Source organism: Kryptolebias marmoratus, linkage group LG24 (assembly GCF_001649575.2).
Source record: "Kryptolebias marmoratus isolate JLee-2015 linkage group LG24, ASM164957v2, whole genome shotgun sequence".
Classification (NCBI taxonomy): Eukaryota; Metazoa; Chordata; class Actinopteri; order Cyprinodontiformes; family Rivulidae; genus Kryptolebias; species Kryptolebias marmoratus.
Genome location: NC_051453.1, coordinates 15,575,973 through 15,594,392, shown reverse-complemented (window position 1 = coordinate 15,594,392; position 18,420 = coordinate 15,575,973). Strand labels below are relative to the sequence as shown.

Genomic DNA, 18,420 nt, shown 5'->3' with positions numbered 1-18,420 from the left:
ACCTGCCTCCAGGCTTCACAAATATCCATCTGACAGGCCCTGATTGGACATGTGACCACAGAGTACTGTCCAAGTCCTGCTCAGAGCAGTTTTTCCCACAACAAAACGAGGACCTGATCATCCACGCTTTGACTTACTGATGCAGCAGAATGGTTCTCCAATCTGCAGTTTTTTTTAGGGGGGTTGGGGGGGGGGGTGCAGGACTGATGAACGGACCCCCACTCTGTTTCAAAGCACGATTTTGGTTCCAGCTGTTAAGCAGCTCAAACCCCTGCGACGCTTTTGTCACAGTCTGACTTCAGCACTCGTCTGTCCGAGTTGGGTTATTGAGCGACAGAGCTGGAAGAGCTCCAGAAGGCTTCCCGCAAACACAGCGCTGCCACCGCCTTCCTGGTATAACAATCTCCCCCCTTTTCCCAACAAAAGGAGAGTGATGGAAAGCAGAGGGAGGTGTCTCTGGATCGCTGCTGAAAGACACCGGCGAGGGTGTGTGTATGTGTGTGTGTGTGGAGGGGGGGCTTCTTCGTTTTTGTTGCTCTGTTTTGTCCAAACGTCAGTGTGTCAGCTGTCAGCAAGGTGAAGGAGGCTGAGACAGAAAGTCTGAGCTGGATCTGGATCTAGGCAGTGCTTTATTGCACATGGCCTACACATGAAATATATATGAAGAAAACACAAAATGTTTAAAAATGCACATATTTATGTAAATCTGTGTACATATTCGGTCAGTCTGATGGGCACTGCAGGTGTAGCAGTAGTGTACAATTACCGCTGTCCTCTTCTAGGTCAACCAAACATGCCAGAGTCCTCCTCCGTATTACTATTTACTGCACAAACGGTATAGTCTTTGAGGGACAGGCTGTTTCAAAAATAAGGCATAAATTGTGGCCAACTTCTCAATGCACCACTGCACCACTGGCAGCATTTTAGTTACAATTTAGCTCATCATCCAAGCTTTTTTTTAATTTAATTAATTTTTTTAAAGTTTGCTCCTCTGCAGCCTCATCGTATCAGAAGTGATCACTGCATCAACAGGAGACACATCATATCGGTCGTTGTACAAAAAGTTTCATTTTATTTCACTGAATGCTTGTATTTCTTGTGAAGTAGTTTTGTGGTAGATTGATCTGATTGGGCTTTGAAAGCATATAAAACCAAAACACTTACATATTAGATTTAGAATATCCTGCAAAAATAGATCTCTCTCTCTTTTTTTTTGTAATATTTGGTAATTAACGTGGTAAGATCCAATTTTTAGCATTTTGGCGCCCCCTGCTGAAGTGTTTGTGCAACTGCTTGATGTGAGCAGCCTTTTTGAATGAAGTATTATGTAGAAAAACTTAAAGCAAACTGCTGTCTATTTTCTTACTTTTTTCCCCCACATGTTCAGCTGTTTGTCACTGTGACTGAATAAATTAGGCCAAAACGAGTCTCTTACGCCGTGAAAAAAACAACAAAAAAAAAACCCCAACAGGTCTCAGGCTTGCAGAAAATGTGCAAACACCAACGTCACAAAATCTGATTTCGAGCTCATCACAACTGCAGGAAACTAACCCACCTGTGTTTTCCGGACTAACTAAAGTGCACACATGTCTTTTAACACTTGTAAGTTTTCAGATATTTTAATCCAAAAGGGGGTTTATAATTTTTCCCCCCTCTAAAGTACAATTTGGACAGTTTTGTAACCTGATCACATGCAGCTCTCAGTGTGTATGTGGCTTTATGAAACACAGCACTAATTGCACCACTGGACTCGGCATAACCTGAAATCCTCTAATACGACTTAGGAAAATCTCAGATAAAACCGAATTGCACAAGTCCCCCTCTCCTCCCAAAGCTCCTTTTGTTGCCTACTTCATTATTTCCCCAGTGAAGTGTATGCGTGCCTCCATCCAGCTGTAATTTGATTAATCCACCAAAGGGGTAGTCAGACGGTAAGACCCCACTCTGCTTCTTTCTTATTCTTTCTTTTTTAATTTTTTTTTTTATTAAAGCTGCAAGTTTCATTTATCCGTTTTATGCCACAAACCAAGTGACATTGTTTCAGCGCTGATCAGACACAACGTGGCAGACTTGTGACTGTTTTGTTTTTCAGATTCTGCAGGGAAGAAGGAGGCCCGGCACCTCTCGAAGACATGGAAACTTTGGTCTTTTTGTTCTCGTTTTCCGCCCTCGGCGTTCTTTATGCCATGAACACCATTCCCGAGTTTCAAGAGTAAGTTGTAATATTTACTGATCTGAAACGGAGGTTCTCTGGGAATCCAATCAGTTGATAGGAACAGGTTTTTAATCATGTCCATAAGAGTGGATCATGCAACAATATAATCATATATTTGTTGACAATACAACCGTGTATTCATGTAAAGATTTAATGTTTAGAGGCGAGTAGTCCTGTGTCATGCGATGGTAAATATTTCACCACCACTAGAGGACTCTGTAAGTGTACATGTTTGCATCTGTTGCACCCAACTCACGAATCTCTGATCACTTACGGCTAGAAATTTAAAAAATGTATTTGCCTTATCTGTAAACTGCCAACATGATGGCAAGCTCAAAGCAAAAGTCAGGCAATCAGAGCAGAAGTTGTGGAAATTACTTTTCTAAGCTGATGATCTGGGTTTTATAGCTGTTTTGATCAAACCCTGTCAATGATGTATCGTGAGATCTCATGCAATCTCAAAATTCATACATTTGACAGATTTATAGCCATTTTTGTGTTGGCTGTGGTCAGTTAGCTGCCATCTTGAACTGGGTTGGCTCCAAAAGTCAATCAGCTGTAGGTGCACATCCAGTGACTACTTTCTGAAAGATTCATTACAATCCGTCAAGTAGTTCGTGATCTATTTTGCTAACAGACAGATATTGACAAACTTCAGTAGTGATTGGCAAAGTTTTAAGAAGGGACCTTGTGCGATTAGTTAATGCTCAGAGTGTAAGTTGGAGAGGAGTCTTGGCTACTACCACTCCAAATTTTAGCTCAATAACTGTAAAAAGGCTTGAGTAAGAGCCATTTTTATGTTGGCTGATCTCGCCTAGCTGTGGTAGCCATTTTGAACTGAATTGGCTCCAACAGCTAATGAGCTGGAGATGTATATGCAGTCATTACTTCCTGAGAGTTTCATTCAAATCCATCCAGTGGTTCAGGAGATATTTTGCTAACAGACAGACAAGGTTCATCGTCTTCTGCCCCCCCAAAACAACAACAAAAAACAAACACTGTATTTCTTCTTCCCACAGAATCCTAAACTCCCCTCAGGTGAATAATTCATCTGTTTTTTGTTTTTTGGTTTTGTCCTCGCACATGTGGAAACTGACAATCAACGGGGACTGCACGGAAAAGTTTGATGAATTGCTCTTGACGTTCCATAAGGCCTGGCGCTCTTCCGCTCGGCAAACAGTATTGTGTGCATAAATCTTCCCCCCTCGTGCCGTTGTGCTCTCGTGGCGTTTGTTTCCCTTTCTCGGAGCGGCTGCTGGGAGGCCGTGCGGCCGTGCGGCTGCGCGGGTGTTTGCTGGGAGAGATATCTCGGCCACATTAATCTTTCCCGCTGCGAGTCGCTGGCACCTTTGACCAGTAAACAGGGAGAGCTCTGCTGAACTAACATTGCCTTACCTTGCTGCTTCCCACACCTCCGCCTATGATTGATTACAGCTTTTTAAAGCTGCTCTTTAAAGCCACTACAGTGGAAATACAGTCTCACTAAACTCACATAACAGCTTTAGTCCAAAATTTGAAAAAACATAATTGTTTCTAAGGGAATTAAAGCAGTTGAAAGAATGCAACACAACAACAAAAAAAAAACAACAAAAATATCTAAAAATAAATTAGCGTCTAGAGAACTTCTTAGAGTATGTGTTGGAGAAGGCTTTCAGCTACTACCACACAAAAATGTAGCTCAATATATGTAAAACTGACAGACTTACAGCCATTTTTGTGTTTGCTAAGTTTGTTTAGCTGTGGCGACCGTCTTCAACTCAGTTGACCCCAAAAGTTAATCAGTTGTAGCTGGACATCCAGAGATTATTTGCTGAAAGTTTTATTAAAATGAATTCAGCGGTTCATGAGATATTTTGCTAACAGACAGACAGGGTTGACTCCAACGTTTAACGTTGTAGTTTTGAAACAAAGATTTTGCGAGGTCTTGGAGTGTGCGATGGGAATAACTCTCAGCTACTACCATGCTAAATACTGGCTCAATATCTAAAAAAAAACGATCGAGTTATAGTCATTTTTGTGTTCAATAAGGTTGATTAGCTGTGGCGGCCATCTTGAATCTGTTTGGATCTAAACATTAATCAGCTATAGATGTACTTCCAGTGATTACGTTCTGAGAGTTTTATTAAAATCTGTTCAGTGGTTCATATGATATTTTACTAACAGACAAAAGAAGACAATTTCACTCACACAGGCAATTACCTGATCGCCCTCCTTTCATGGTGGTGGGTGATAATCTCATGAGCCCGTTTGTTTGACCAGTAACTCTGTTTTCAAATCTTCTGGGCTCAAACATGAACCCGGTGCTCGCACATAAAAAAAAAAAATCCTGACTTACTCTGCCTCGGCACAGATTTCCCCTCATATTTCAGCAGGTTTTTTTTGTTGTTGTTCTTTCTGTGCAAACTGTGGGTGTTGCGTGATTAGTATTCTCCGCGCTTTCTTATTTGTCATCATTTACTAGTTCAGCACAAGGACAAAACATTCAAAGGAAAATCTAATTATTACAGAACGAGGCAGAAAATCTGCAATTTAGAGATCTAAAAGTGTCAACTGTGAGATTGTAATAAAAAGATTTTTTTTTTTGTTTGTTTTGTTCTTCTTTCTTAGATAACGAGCACATCATTTTCTGTTCCCACAGGCCGTACGTGATCCTGGAGATTGGGGTGGCTGTTTTGGTGATCGTGTTTTTCTTCTACTACCTCATCACTCGTGGGAACCCACCGAAGGACGTCTTATTCTTCGGTAATCGGCACAAACACGAGCGTTTGTCAACTCGGAAAACCTGCTGATTTCCAAACACACATTGATCCGGGGGCCCGATTTTCAGTCGGCACAAAAGGATTTCCAGAACCTCCGGCCGCTGCTTACGAGTGGCGTCGAATGGGAGTCTGTCTGATATGCTCAAAGCTGCTTAAAGTGATCAGCTTTCCTGTGGCATGACTGAAGCAATCCCTCTGCAGATGGAGCTCCTTGGCCACCGACTTCACGTCTTTGTTCTTATATTAAGGCCGCGTCCCTCCTTCCCTCCCTCCTTCCCTCCCTCCTTCCCTCCCTCCTTCCCTCCCTCCTTCCCTCCCTCCTTCCCTCCCTCCTTCCCTCCCTCCTTCACTGACTGAACACGTGCAAAATGCACAACGATTTAAAAACTCCGGCGTCCACCTCCACCAGACTCTGCCATCGGCCAGGAAAGTCTCAGCTGCTGAACTCGTGATCATTCTGCGTTTAACTAGTTAACTAGCAGGGCCAAACTTAGTTGTATTTGTGAATATTTCAAACCTTACTATTCAACTCTTCAACTTTTTAGGCACGCTCCTTAACTAGTTGACATTTTATAGCTCCAACAGCTTACTAGTAAGGCTATAAAAACTCCAACTAGTCAACTGGTAGACATTTTGGGTTTACTCGTTAGGCCAAATTTAGTAACACTAGTTGACTAGTGAATGTTTTCAGGCTTACTAGTTAATTAGTTAACCTTTTAATTGCAGTAGCCTTTGGAGCTCTAGTTAATATTTCGTAGCTCAGCTATTTACCTAGTAAGTCCAAATTTAGACACAATTAAGTAGTGAATGTTTGTAGGCTTGCTAGGTAATTAGTTAACATTTTAGGGAACCTAGTTAACTAGTGGAACTATAAAATGTCAGCTAGTGGGCATTTTGGGCTCTACTTTTTAACTTAGTAAGGCCAAATTTAGTCACACTAGTCAACTATCGAATGTTTTTAGGCTTACTCAAAACATTTGAAACATTGATTAGTTAACTAATCAACATTTTAGGGGCACTGGTTAACTATTTAACAGTTTTATAGCTCTGCTAGTTAACTAGTAAGGGCAAAAAGCTATAACCAGTCAACTATTGAGCATTCTGGGCACGACTAATTAACTTTGAAATAAATTTTACAATCCACAAATCACAATAGTTGACTTGTGGATATTGTAAGCCTAACTAGTTAATTAGTCTACATTTTAGTCATACTAGATGCTTAATTGACAACTTTTAGCTGCACTACTTAACTAATAAGGGTTAGAAAAATGTTTTGGAGTCTTACTAGTTAACTTGAACGACACAGTCACTGACTTGTTTGCTCCAATTGTCCACGAGTGGATTAAAAAAAACAACTTGTTAGGACTTTAGGACTACTGAAGCGGCAAAATGGCAGACTAGTGTAACTTGTTCTCCAACTAGTTGAGCAACAGTGCCACTTGTTGGCAAAAAAAGGGTGTCTCGTAAAAGCGTCTGTTGAGCGACTGCACCAAAATGTGACCTAATAGTGCAAATAGTGCAGCGTTGTCAGAAATGCTTCATATTACGGATGCTGAATAAATACACACGTGGCTTGCCATAGATCCTAGAGGCCATGTTTGTAAGACAGCGGGTCGCCTCTGTTGGTTAAGTGGTAGTAGAGGAAACCCAACACAGGCAAACAGGAGACAGGTAGAGGAGGACGAAAGACAAAATTTTAATTATTCAACAGCTATTAATATCTTCATGATTCTGGGGATAATAGAGACATGGAAAAGCAGTAAACTATGTATTTGTAATATGTTATTATGTGCACTTTATTATTGTTGCCAGCTGGTAATGGACCGGATGCATTGCAGAAATACCAGTCTCCCCCCAAATGATGTCCTAAAAGGCATAATGATACTAAATGACATCCATAATATCTACCGTTATGATGTTACAAGTTTATTAAGCTGCCATCAAGAAAAGGTAGTCCGAGGAATTTAGCTGACACCAGTATGAAGTTTTTCTGTTGTGCCCCATTTAAATAGCACCAGCTGGACTTGGCCTTTCAGCTCTGCTGGGCTTTAAATCAGAAGATGGGCTCCTCGCTGTGAATAAAATATGCCTTCAGCTTATCTCACGGCTCAAGACTTCATTTTCTCACCACAGTGTCCCATAAATCAATGGCTGGCCAGTTGAAAGCAAACATTTCAAACTCAGAAATAGCTACTGCTGCATAAAGGTAGTCAAACTAAAGATTTTTTTTTTTTTTTTTTCTTCTGCTAAATCAATCTTGCGTTTGTAACTAAACCTTTCCCGAAGCAGCCATTTTGACTTGTCAGAGCAGCTGAAGCACAGGTGAGGGGGATTTAGTTAACAGAGGCTTGTAATGTAATACAGGAGCTGGGTTATGAATCCCGCGAGCGGTTTTCTTGCTATAGAAAAGCAAAATATGTGCGGTGAAAATGAAAACTTTATTCGAGTGTCAGCAGTCTATTTTTAGAGGGCAAAAAAATAGCTTTCCGAATTTTAGCAGTCTTTTCAATGTTGGCAAAACGGCTTGAGGTGTCAAGTGGAACTAGGTTTATTTTTATCAGCTGCTTAGTCATCGTCAAGACAGCTACAGAGTTTGAACCAAATTTCCCCAAAGGGACAATAAGACCCAAGGACACTTCATCTTGCCCGGGAAAGCCAGGATCGAACCACCAACTTTCTGATGGGACGACCGCTTTTTGTTCCCTACTTGTATCGTAGGGAATCACATCATATTGTATCACATTGTATTTGACATGATGTGGGGGGCATGACAACCAGGACAGCCAGAAGAATGACAATGAACCAGCGAGGAAGTGGAGAAAGTGACCGGGGGGTTTTAAAGACAGAGGGTAATCAGATGAAGTGAGCACGGGGGAGATGAGGACAAAGCTGGGAACAGGTGTAGCTGGGCGTGACAGGGAAATGAGAGAGACTGAGGAGAAGTGAATGATGGCTGAGGCACAGAGACAAGACAAAACAGGAAGACAAGAAAAGAAACAATCTGAATCTCCAAACCCTAACAGTATTGCATTCTATCAAATCATATTGCATGGTATCATACTGTATCACATTCTATCATTGTCTATCAGTCATTTTGTATCGCATCATTCATATTGTATTGTATTGACTGTATTGTGTTGTCAGGTTTTCCTACTTTTTCCAGATTCTGATGCCATGCACAGATATGTTCGCATACACAAAGGGAACCTTTAAATATCGCACAAGTCATGTATTCTTTTGCCCTTACAGTTTTTGCCGAATTTTCTTTTACCTGTGTCATTGACCTGACAAGTGCCCTGGAGTATGACGGCGTTGTTTCTGGCTTCATGGAATTCTACCAGAAGACGGTGATTTTTTAACTATATTTTCTTATTTGAGTAAACGGAAGCTAAACACGTTGACGGGGGACCCGAAAGAGCTGATAGTCACGTTGAGAGCATGTCCATCATTAGCGCTGGGCATTTCCCGGTGTACGCTGTGTGTTTCAGGGTGAGCCCTACCTGGGGACAGCGTATGGCATCATGATGTGTTACTGGGATGGCGTAGCGCACTTTGTCATGTACCTGATGATGATCAGCAGGATAACAGACAGGTGGGTGGCTGGAAAGTTTGCTCAGCTCAAATCACGCTTATTTGACCTGCTTTGCGCCACGAAGTGTTATGGAAATGGCAAGTATATGGAAATGTCTGTGAAATGAAATTAACCAGCGCCTGTAAATTGCATTAGACGCAAGGGTGGATGAATGAAGCTCTTAAACAGTTTAACAAAACAGCACCTCCAGGTTAATCCATTTGCTTGAAAGAGTCATTTCTCTGCAACCTTTTCCCTCGTGCCTTCTTCGTTTCTTCCCCAGGAGAGCCTACCGTACCCTGGGCCTGTTCTGGGCCGGCTCTTTGTGCGCCAACATGAGCGTGTTTATTACCGGCATAGTGGCAGGTGAGCCTATTAATCTTCAACTCCTCTTCCAACAGTTCCATAATGACGAGCTTTAATCAAGCGAACATCTGCCCTGCCGTGTACCATCAGTGTCACAACTTAGCCTGCCAACACAAGCCACAGAACAAAGCACAAAGCAGACTCGGAGCATCTGTTGTTGGCGTTTCCGAGTGCATACATAAGTGTCACAAGATCAAACTCACCTGCAGGCAATGTGTCCCTGCTGCGCAGATTGGGCTGTATGCGTCTGCCGCAGGTTTTCCTATAGAGGTTTTAATAGGAAGTTTAATTACTGAGTTTAACTGGCATGTTTACTGTATCTGTTTGTATAGTCGATTGCTAGCTGATGGAAAGTGTGTTTCTGGCAGGTAAATATGGGTCAGAGATCCGTCCAGCCTTCTGGCTCAATTTCTTCTTTCTTTTGATGCCTGTGTGGGGAGCTGTTTCACTCTTCACTCGGCCCAAGGACAGACCCCTGATTGGCGGATACAATGTGAGTCCAACGTATTAATGAGTAGGCTTTGAGATGAATGTGAAAAGTTTAAGCGATGTTGTGTTTGCTGGATGTATTTAGTCAATACGGTAAGCTCGACAGTCATCCCAGTGAATGTAATTCACCCGAATAATGATGAGTCAATGTAATTTACAGAGGCAGTGAGCTTGTCTATAATGCATTTGCTTGAACTGAACAGATGTTAGATGTCATTTGTTGCACATTTTTCTCACTATTTATTTATTTAGTTAGGTTTTGGCACTAAAACCCCTCTTCTCAGGTTATAAAAAAAGACTTTGCTAGTATAAAATGCAACCTTTCACAGCTTGTAGTTTCTGTTGCAGTAGCAAACCAGTCGACAGTTTGGAAACCCATTTCCTTTTGAGTGATGCACTGTCACAGGGTTTCTAGGAACTTAAAATGGTCCAGTTAACTCTGGAAACTGAACGGAAAAAGCAGATTTCAGTCAGTCTTTGGTTTCAGAGACCTCGTGTGACAGCTTGGGATTAGTTTTAATGGGCGAATGCATTTACGGATCTATAAAAACCTGGAACCAGGGACCTGTTTCACTTAGTCTGAGGTCAAGCATAATGAAATCCCAGCCTTGACTAACCAGCTCTGCACTCTGGCGACACCTGCTCACAGGCCCAGCACGCGCAGAGCATGAAGCTAATCTGGCGTCCCTTGGACCTGGTCTTGGTGGTACTCCTGTTAGGCGCCATGGCCTTCACCACCCTCAGAGGTTTGGTGAGTACATTACATTTACATCATGTTGGAGACAAAATTCAAGGCAGAGCTGTGACAGTTGTTCTAAAGACGTATAATCTGTAATCTTGTTCGGGATTTTAATTTGGCTATTTATTTTTAGCAAACGATGCACTGAATGACTGAGCCCTGTGGCATTGTTGCATGTAACTGCCTGTGTGTGTGTTTGTCTGTCTGTCTGTTGGCAAAACACCTCCATTACACAGATTTTAACATAACTCCCAGAATATAATCATTGTACATTTACAATTAATCAACTTTTGGATTCAGCCTAATTCAAGATAGCCGAAGTCATCTTAGCAAACACAGAAATGGTTGTATCTCAGTCAATTTTTACAGACACTGAGCTAAAATTGAATGTGGTAGTAGAGAGAATTGTGCCCATCATATACTCTAAGTGCTCTTTTTACAAAACTTGGACATGCAGGGCAGCGTATGATATGCATTCTTTCAAGGGATGCTACTTTCATTAATGGTTTGCTTTTAAAGCAAAGAGCAGTGATTAGTATAAAAATGTGTAAAGTATGAAAACTGTTCTACTATGCTATATATATCATGCCCAAATGAGCTAAAAAATGTTTTTTTTTGTGAATTAGTGTATCTATGTTCTGTATAATTTGTGCAAAGGCTGTGTTACAGAAATATATCTCATTATAAATCCTTAAAATTTGTTTTTTAATTGACTCTGGGCTGCAAAATAAAGCATGTCCTGAGTTATTTATTTGTATTCTATGGTGTTAATAATAGTCTGTCCTCTGTAGGTGGCTCTGGACTCTCGACTTGAAGCCTGCTCTGTTTACCTGAGCCAGTATGAGCCCTACCTGAAGGATCCCGTGGGCTACCCCAGAGTCATGGTGTTTTTTTTTTTTCCTCTCTCTCACATTCCCCTCGAGTAGCCGAAGCACCTGAAAGCTCCCCTTCCGTCCTCTTTTAAATAACAAGCCACATAACAGGCTTCTATGTTCGCAGGTGTCACTTTGGGCATGCTGAAAACTTGCTCACATTCCACCTTTGAGCTTCCACCTGATTCTGAGGCCGTTTTATTACACCACAAACAAACATGGGTCAAAAAGCCTGCACGAATTTGTCTCTCTCCTTCATTTACTTAAGATCGATAAAAGATTATATTACGACTGAGAGTGGGTCTGCTTTCAGGTTCTGACCCCTCCCTGCTTTGGGCTTTGTTGTGTTTTGTTTAGCGTACACGGCCCGGTCAATAGGTCATCCAAAGACATCGCCGAGGCTGCAGTCCAAGAACAATTGAAATCATTGATCAGACAGACAAAGCGCACGGCGAGAACTTGATAAGCTAATCCCTCGGCCAAAGCCTCCCATCAGCATCTGGCTGGCTGGGAAGGAGGGTGTGTGTATGTGTGGCATGTGCAATTATATCTGGGTTTACAGATGTGTGTTTGCTTATCACTGGCTGCGAGGTGCTCAATCATATTACATGTTAGGGAGCAAAGAAACAAAATAATGTTCGGCTCGCTGCACAATGTTAAACATCTTCTGCAATGATCAACCTCTTTATTCGCTGATAACAATGAAGAATGTGCCAGATTAGCACTGCAGCAATAACAAAGACATTTCAACAAAAGACTGAAGGGCATACATGATTGGCTTTTAAGGCATTGTGCTTAACTCATTAAAATTCATGTGGACGTTAGACCAGGAAAGAAAAGAAATTGTTTGTTGGTGTAATTAGAGGGTTTTATAAGGTTGGCTACTGGCTCTCAGACTCCAATTTTTAATTTTTTTGTTTTGGCTTGAGGTCAAGACAGTATCTGTCATGACCCTGGTGTGGGGAAATCATTTGCGCTGAGCGTGCAGTCTTAGAGCGTGTGGAACGGGGAAGCAGCAATATACTGCAGCATTAAAATCGAGATGTGGTCGTTAAATACAGAGATTTTTAGTGTTTCCCTTTTGAGTTTTGTGCTTTTCTCCCTCTATATATTTATCAAATGTGTGCAGTGAAACTGAAAAGCAGGCTGTTACACTTTAAATAAGAATAAAACGATGCCAAAGATCTAATTTTGTCAATTTCCTACAGCCTTTTGCTCACATGAATCGTATTCGCCTTCAACGTTGCCTGCTGCCAAAGGAATGTGTGTGTGTGTTTGTTTGTTTGTTGTGTTACCAAAATACCTCATGAACCACTGGATGGATTTTATTAAAACTTTCCAAAAGTTATCTGATGTACATCTACAAATGTTCAACTTTTGGAGTCAATCCAATTCAAGATGGCAGCCACACACAGCTGATCTGAAACATCACAAAAAAGGCTCTAACTCAGTCAGTTTTACAGATAGTTAGCCAAAACCTGACGTGGTAGGAGCTGAGATTCATTTTCGAAACATACTCCGGGTGCTAAAAGCTCTGGTGAGATATGGTAATATCGCATGAGATTGCTCGTATCATTTACAGGATTTGACCAAAATGGCTGCAACTCCGTCCCCTTTTATCATATGACGATTTCAGCTTAAAATTCGGGCATAAAAAGGTGGTGGGAGATATGCAGTCATTCGAGGAATGACACATTTCTAGTATTTTTCCAGCTCAGCTAAGCAGCTCTGAAAACAGTCAGTGTGTTTGGATTTTGAGCTTTAACCTGCCCTTTTTCTGCATTCAGTGAGCGTAGATGAGGTGCAGTGAGACCAGAGAGAATGAGGATGAGCTCGTGGACTGTTGGTCAGGATTTAATAGTGACCAAGAAGGACACCGAGTAACTTTTTTTCCCCCCGCAACTCTAACTTACTTCTAAACATTTCCCCCCCTAGATGCTGCTCTTGTTCTTTTACGGTTTACCTCTGCTGGGCGCGTTTGTCTACGGCCTCCTCAAACCTGGCTGCACCTGGATGTCAGACTGGACGACGTTCTTTGCTGGCGTTGTGATCCAGGTAACGCAACCGTGACGAGGAAATGACTCTGAATACGTTGTGAGGAAAAGCAGCTGTTTCATGCCGAACTGACAGGCTGTTGCACTCCATAAAGTAACGGCAGTAATTGTTGCACCTGGCCGGCCAAAGTTTTTAACAGCATTTAAATAAAAAGGCCTGGAAAGTGTCACTGCGACAAACTTTGTATACGTTGTTATTCCGCCAGCACCACCTGGAGCACATTAATCATTTAAAGCATATTCTTTGTAATAAACAAGCTGTCGTTTTCCTTATTGATTTGACTGAGAGAACCACAAGGAGAGGAACTCCTTGATTAGAGCTTTGTTGCACTGCACCTAGTGGTTGCAAATTGGACCCTCCATACCTTCTAAATTGCCAGCTTGTTAATGCAGTATACCTCCTGCGCAGAGGTTTATCTTCCTTGTTAGAGAAAGTAAACATTTAAGTCAATCCTCCAGGGGATTTGTGCAAAAAAAAAAAAAAAAAAGGCATCAATTGACCTATTCTCAGTCTGCAAAGGGAACAAAACAGACTATGGTGCTGTGGTTCTTAAACTTTTCATCCGTTGACCCATAAAGTAATTGTAGTAGTATTGTGGTTTATATACAAATATTACTAAGAACCCAAATAAACAAGGTTCCAATGACAACACAGTTTATTATTACTGCTTTTATCTTTTGTAACAGTTATGGGGAAATATGTCTAGTAATTATTTTTAATCTATGTTTTTGGAGGTTATCTGAGGACCGTTGAAGCCTGAGCCTAAATTTGGGACTCACTGCTCTAGTGGAACAGAAAGTGTCGATATGCCGAACATCTTAATGGAAATGTAGTCTAACCTCTGTCTTTTTGTGTTCTTCCAGTGCCAGTGGTCCCACATCGGGGGGTCCCTCCACTCTCGCACCACAGCTCCATTTCACATCCCAAGCGATGCTTTCTGGACAGTGTTGGCAGCTAACCTGCTCTATGCAGCCACCCCCGTTCTGGTGGCCCTGCGGGTTCACAGCAACCCCTATTTCTTCCTTAAAATCGCTCCCTTTCCTGGTCAGACTGGTTTGCCAATCAGCGAGGAGAAAGATACCAAGTACAAAGATAAATAATTCCCACCAACAACTCCCTGAGCTAATCACTCATCTAACGGTTGATAAGCAGGTGTATAATTAGAGATGTCATACTTGAAAATCCATCCATCCATCCATCCATCCATCCATCCATCCATCCATCCATCCATCCATCCATCCATCCATCCATCCATCCATCCATCCATCCATCTGTGGCTTATTCCGAAGTTGCGTCACAGGGGGCAGCAGCTTGAGCAGGAAAGCCCAGACAACTCTCTCCACAGCTACCTCTCCCAGTTCTTCCAGGAGGAATCCAAGGCGTTCCCGGGCCAGTTGAGAGACAGAGTCTTTTCCAGGGTCTTCTCCCAGCTGGACATGACCAAAACACCTCCTACGTGGGCGTCCAGGGGGCATCCTTACCAGATGCCAGAACCACCTCAGCTGGCTCCTATCGATGTGGAGGAGCAGCAGCAACTCTGAGTCCCTCCCAGATAACCAAACTTCTCATCCTATGTCTAAGGGAGAGCCCAGCTACACTGCTTAGAAAACTAATTTCAACTGCCTTGAAAATGTCAAAATAAAAGCTTATTTTGCTCAAAAAAAAAACTTTTTTGTGTTTGTGTGGATGCTGCACCATATACAGTGCTGGGGAACTCAGCATTTACACACAGCTTTGATCTTTTTTATTAACATGTTGCATTTTCTGCAGAGCAAATCCAATACCAGCACTCACTGACAGAAGCAGCCCACCTTCAACAGCACCGTCATGAGCCCAACATAAAAAAACACAGCAAAAACTTTAAGACTTTAAACCTGATCGGATGGCATCTGGGGTAAAACAGATTTAGTCCAAAAGGTTAAAAAAAAAACCTACTGCTATTGTTCTGGGACCAGATGATCAAAAACAGCCTGAAATGTTCCTAATCTCAGCCCTGAAAGCTGACATAATTAAAACAAGATATGAATGGGAAACTGTCTGAAGAGAGCGGAGAGTTTTAAAAAGAACAAAAATCTCAATTAGATTAAAAAAATCTTTTCACTACCTGAGTTAAACCACCTGTAATTTGTCCCCAGTGGCTCTGGCATGGGCTGCAACATTCCAGTTTTTTTCCATTCTAAAATTAGGGTGACAAACATGAATCAGAAATAAAATTAGATTTTCGACAACATATTTTGCTGTTAAATACTGTCTAACTAAAAGGCATATCAGACGCGTGCCTAAATGCTGAATGATCTTTCTGTGGGCTAAAATTATACCTGCATCAGTTTATTAATTAGCGCTTCAGTGGCAATGTATGCGAGCTAAAATTATTTCACTTTGATGACCTCCTGCATCATTATGCTCCAAACGGGACTCGAAGGGAGTCAAATGCTTTGATGTGAAGCCTCCCACCAGAAGAGGGGAGGGAGTGAGATTGGTCTTTGAACATAACATAATTGTATTAGGAAGCGTGAGCTATCTGACACAGGGTTTATCCCACAGTGTGGTACCCTAGGCCTTTCAAGTTCCATCCACACTCTTGTGCTCTACTCTTCTGTCTGTGGGTGGGCCGTGGGTGGGCCGGCTCCTCCTCCTCAGGTAAATTTCCACACCTGCAGTTCACCTCTCTGCCAGCTGGAACTATTGTCTTCACCTGTCTCCGTGCTCCATGTCCCCAGATCTCTTAAACAGGCGGGAAGCTTTCTCCTTTGGCTGCAGTCTGGTCTTTTGAAAATTCGTTTTAGTCTTGAATCAGTTTGCTCGTTTCCTCTTTGCCAAGTTCTGGCCCACCCCTCTGAACACTCCAGCAGACATGAATGACACCTTGTTGGTGATAAATCTCTGCCCTGAACTCATGTTCTGCCTCTGTGACTGCGCCTGGATCCTCCTGGTGGCTTAATGACACAATTATAAGATGCCCTTGGTATGTGTGGGACAAAAATGGCAGCACTGACAGACATGCTGTGTCCAATCCTCCTGGGAGGATGGTGGAAATGGCGAATACTTGTGTCTGATGGCTTCAGCCAACACTGTTCCAAAGACCGCAGCACTATAAACTTGGCGTTTTGTAAAGTTCGTGATGCCTGTTTCTGAAGCTAGAGCACATTTTTGTGTCTGTCGTCACCTACTTCCTGTCTCCTCTGAATCATCTCTCCAACTTTAGAAGGTAGATTCACTGGACTCAGCTGTAAAAAAAAAACAGAAAACTCCCTGTTTCTCCATCTGACGGACACGAAATATTCATGTAAATACACAAACAGTAGCATCTACAGCTTCTGTTAAGCACACTGTAGCATTTCAGGATCGCTTCACTCCAATATTTACATATTTCTGTGACCCGACGAGAAGGAAATTTGCAGACAAGTAGAAGCTACAGGGACATTCACTGTGCAATTTGCTTTGTCTGAAGTTTGTTTTTGGTTCAGCGAACATTCAGAGCCCCAGCAGCATTCATCATTGTTATGGCAGCATGAGTCACTTTTGGATGAATTATGAAGTGTTTTGGCAGTGTTGTAGCTGTAGAGCATTTTACTGCAAAGGTTAACCGTCGTGCTCAGGTGGGTATTTGAAAGCACACGGTGTTAAGTGTTTTGCAGCCATGAACAGGGTATGGAGACAAATGTTAAAAGGATTCTAAAAACCGTTTTGGCTGAGTTCCCCTGTTCTCTTCTTCCGCGTCAATAGAAAAATAAAGTCAGGTTTTCAAAAGCGAGACCAATTTTCCGTGTTTTCTGTGTACATCAAGTCCAGTAAATATAAAAAGCCCTAGCTCTGGGTTTTAAACTTGATTTTATTATCCTGATGTGGAACATGAGCCAGATTCTTTTATGTGGTTATTATTTGAAATGTGGGTGTGTTTTCTGAAATATGATCATGATTTGTTTTGAAACTGCTCCTCAGGGTCCCGGTGGATATTACAAAAAATTACACACACAATAAGAAAAACAACAAAATAAATCTGATAATTGTGTTTCCTCGGTTCCGTCAGTTTCAGCCGTCATTGTTTAATCCTATTTTAAAACTTAGAGATGTTTCAAATTATTTTTTTTGTGGTTCTCGTCTGCCTGTTTCTTGATTTTCTTTTATGTTTGGCCTTTATTTGCAGTAAAACACTTTGTGTTACACACCGCTTTAAGTAAGAGAAGAAGACATTCTGTTTCGTTTATTCTGCCTGATCTTGGGTCCTCAGGTTGCCAGCATTTCATCCTTTCTCTGCTTTTAGTTTCTTGATCCTGCGGTTTCTTTTTAAACTGGTTGACGCTGCAGTCTTGTTGTGGGGGGCCCAATAAATAATGCAGCTCTTATCACCCCCTGCTGAAAGATAAACGCGGGGAGAAATAGTTTTGTGCCTGTGTCTGTTACCAAAAAAAACCTCATGAACTGTTAAAGACATTTGAAAGAAACTTACATAAAGGAATCACTGGACGTATGATGACAACTGATTAACTTTTGGAGTCAAGAAGATTTGAGATGCCCGTCACAGCTAACAACTCAGTCAGTTTTATAGATGCTGATCTAAAGGTTTGTTGTCTTTCACAACACATATTCTGAGAGCTTACAGATTGTACGAGATCTTTGTTTAAAATTTTGCCATCAACTATTGAAAGTCAACTATGTCTGTCTGTTAGCAAAATTTCTTATGAACCGCGGGATGAATCTTATTTAAATTTTTAGGAAATATTTACAGGATGTACTGCTACAGCTGGTTAGCTTTCTGAGCCACTTTAACGCAAAATGTTCGCCACAACCAACTGATTTTAGAAAACACAAAAATGGCTACAACTCAGTCAATTTAACAGGTTTTGTGCTACAATTTGGTGTGGTAGTAGCTGAGAGTCATCCCCAACACATACTCTGAACGTAATATCTCATAATACAGTATTTCATACGATTTGGTCTAGCCGTTTTGCTCAAAGCTTGACCACAAGTTTTTTTTTTTCTTTAAATTTAAGAACATTTGTCAAAACCAGGTTTTTATAGTGCAAACCACAGAAGACTGGTCAATTAAAAAAAAAAAAAAAAGTGTTAACAAATACACAAAAACTTCACTAATGGTTGTTTTTTTTTGTCTGAACTGACTGTAGTTTTATAAACAGCAGTAACCCTTCATTTCATCTCTGCTCCATTAGTAACAGCGGTCCACTCATGAGCGATTATCCTTCGGAGTTTGTCGAGCGAGAGACAGCCTCGTATAATTCACTCTCCCTCAGCAGCTTTTTCATGCTCAGCTGTGGCAGCCCTCCTGCTTGCACATGCTACAAGTGCATTCTGCGCTCTTGACAGAGGCTTTAAATCACAAACATGGCCGCTCC

General features: G+C 41.7%; 1 protein-coding gene across 1 annotated transcript; it reads left to right on the top strand.

Moving 5' to 3' along the window:
* The first annotated feature begins 1,664 nt into the window (after positions 1-1,664).
* tm6sf2 (transmembrane 6 superfamily member 2) lies at positions 1,665-14,629 on the top strand. Its single transcript, XM_017407448.3, has 11 exons — positions 1,665-1,931; positions 2,093-2,212; positions 4,854-4,957; positions 8,224-8,321; positions 8,463-8,566; positions 8,829-8,911; positions 9,280-9,404; positions 10,050-10,151; positions 10,931-11,023; positions 12,947-13,066; positions 13,930-14,629. The coding sequence occupies exons 2-11, from the start codon at positions 2,133-2,135 to the stop codon at positions 14,164-14,166; spliced, it is 1,146 nt and encodes a 381-aa protein (XP_017262937.1). The 5' UTR covers positions 1,665-1,931; positions 2,093-2,132; the 3' UTR covers positions 14,167-14,629.
* The last annotated feature ends 3,791 nt before the right edge of the window (positions 14,630-18,420 follow it).

What these genes read in the sequence shown, in the direction of transcription:
- tm6sf2 (XM_017407448.3), top strand. Translation starts at nt 2,133, where the DNA reads ATGGAAACTTTGGTCTTTTTGTTCTCGTTTTCCGCCCTCGGCGTTCTT. An exon ending in TGGAATTCTACCAGAAGACG is followed by an intron (nt 8,322 to 8,462) that starts GTGATTTTTTAA and finishes TGTGTGTTTCAG; the next exon opens with GGTGAGCCCTACCTGGGGAC. An exon ending in TATTACCGGCATAGTGGCAG is followed by an intron (nt 8,912 to 9,279) that starts GTGAGCCTATTA and finishes TGTTTCTGGCAG; the next exon opens with GTAAATATGGGTCAGAGATC.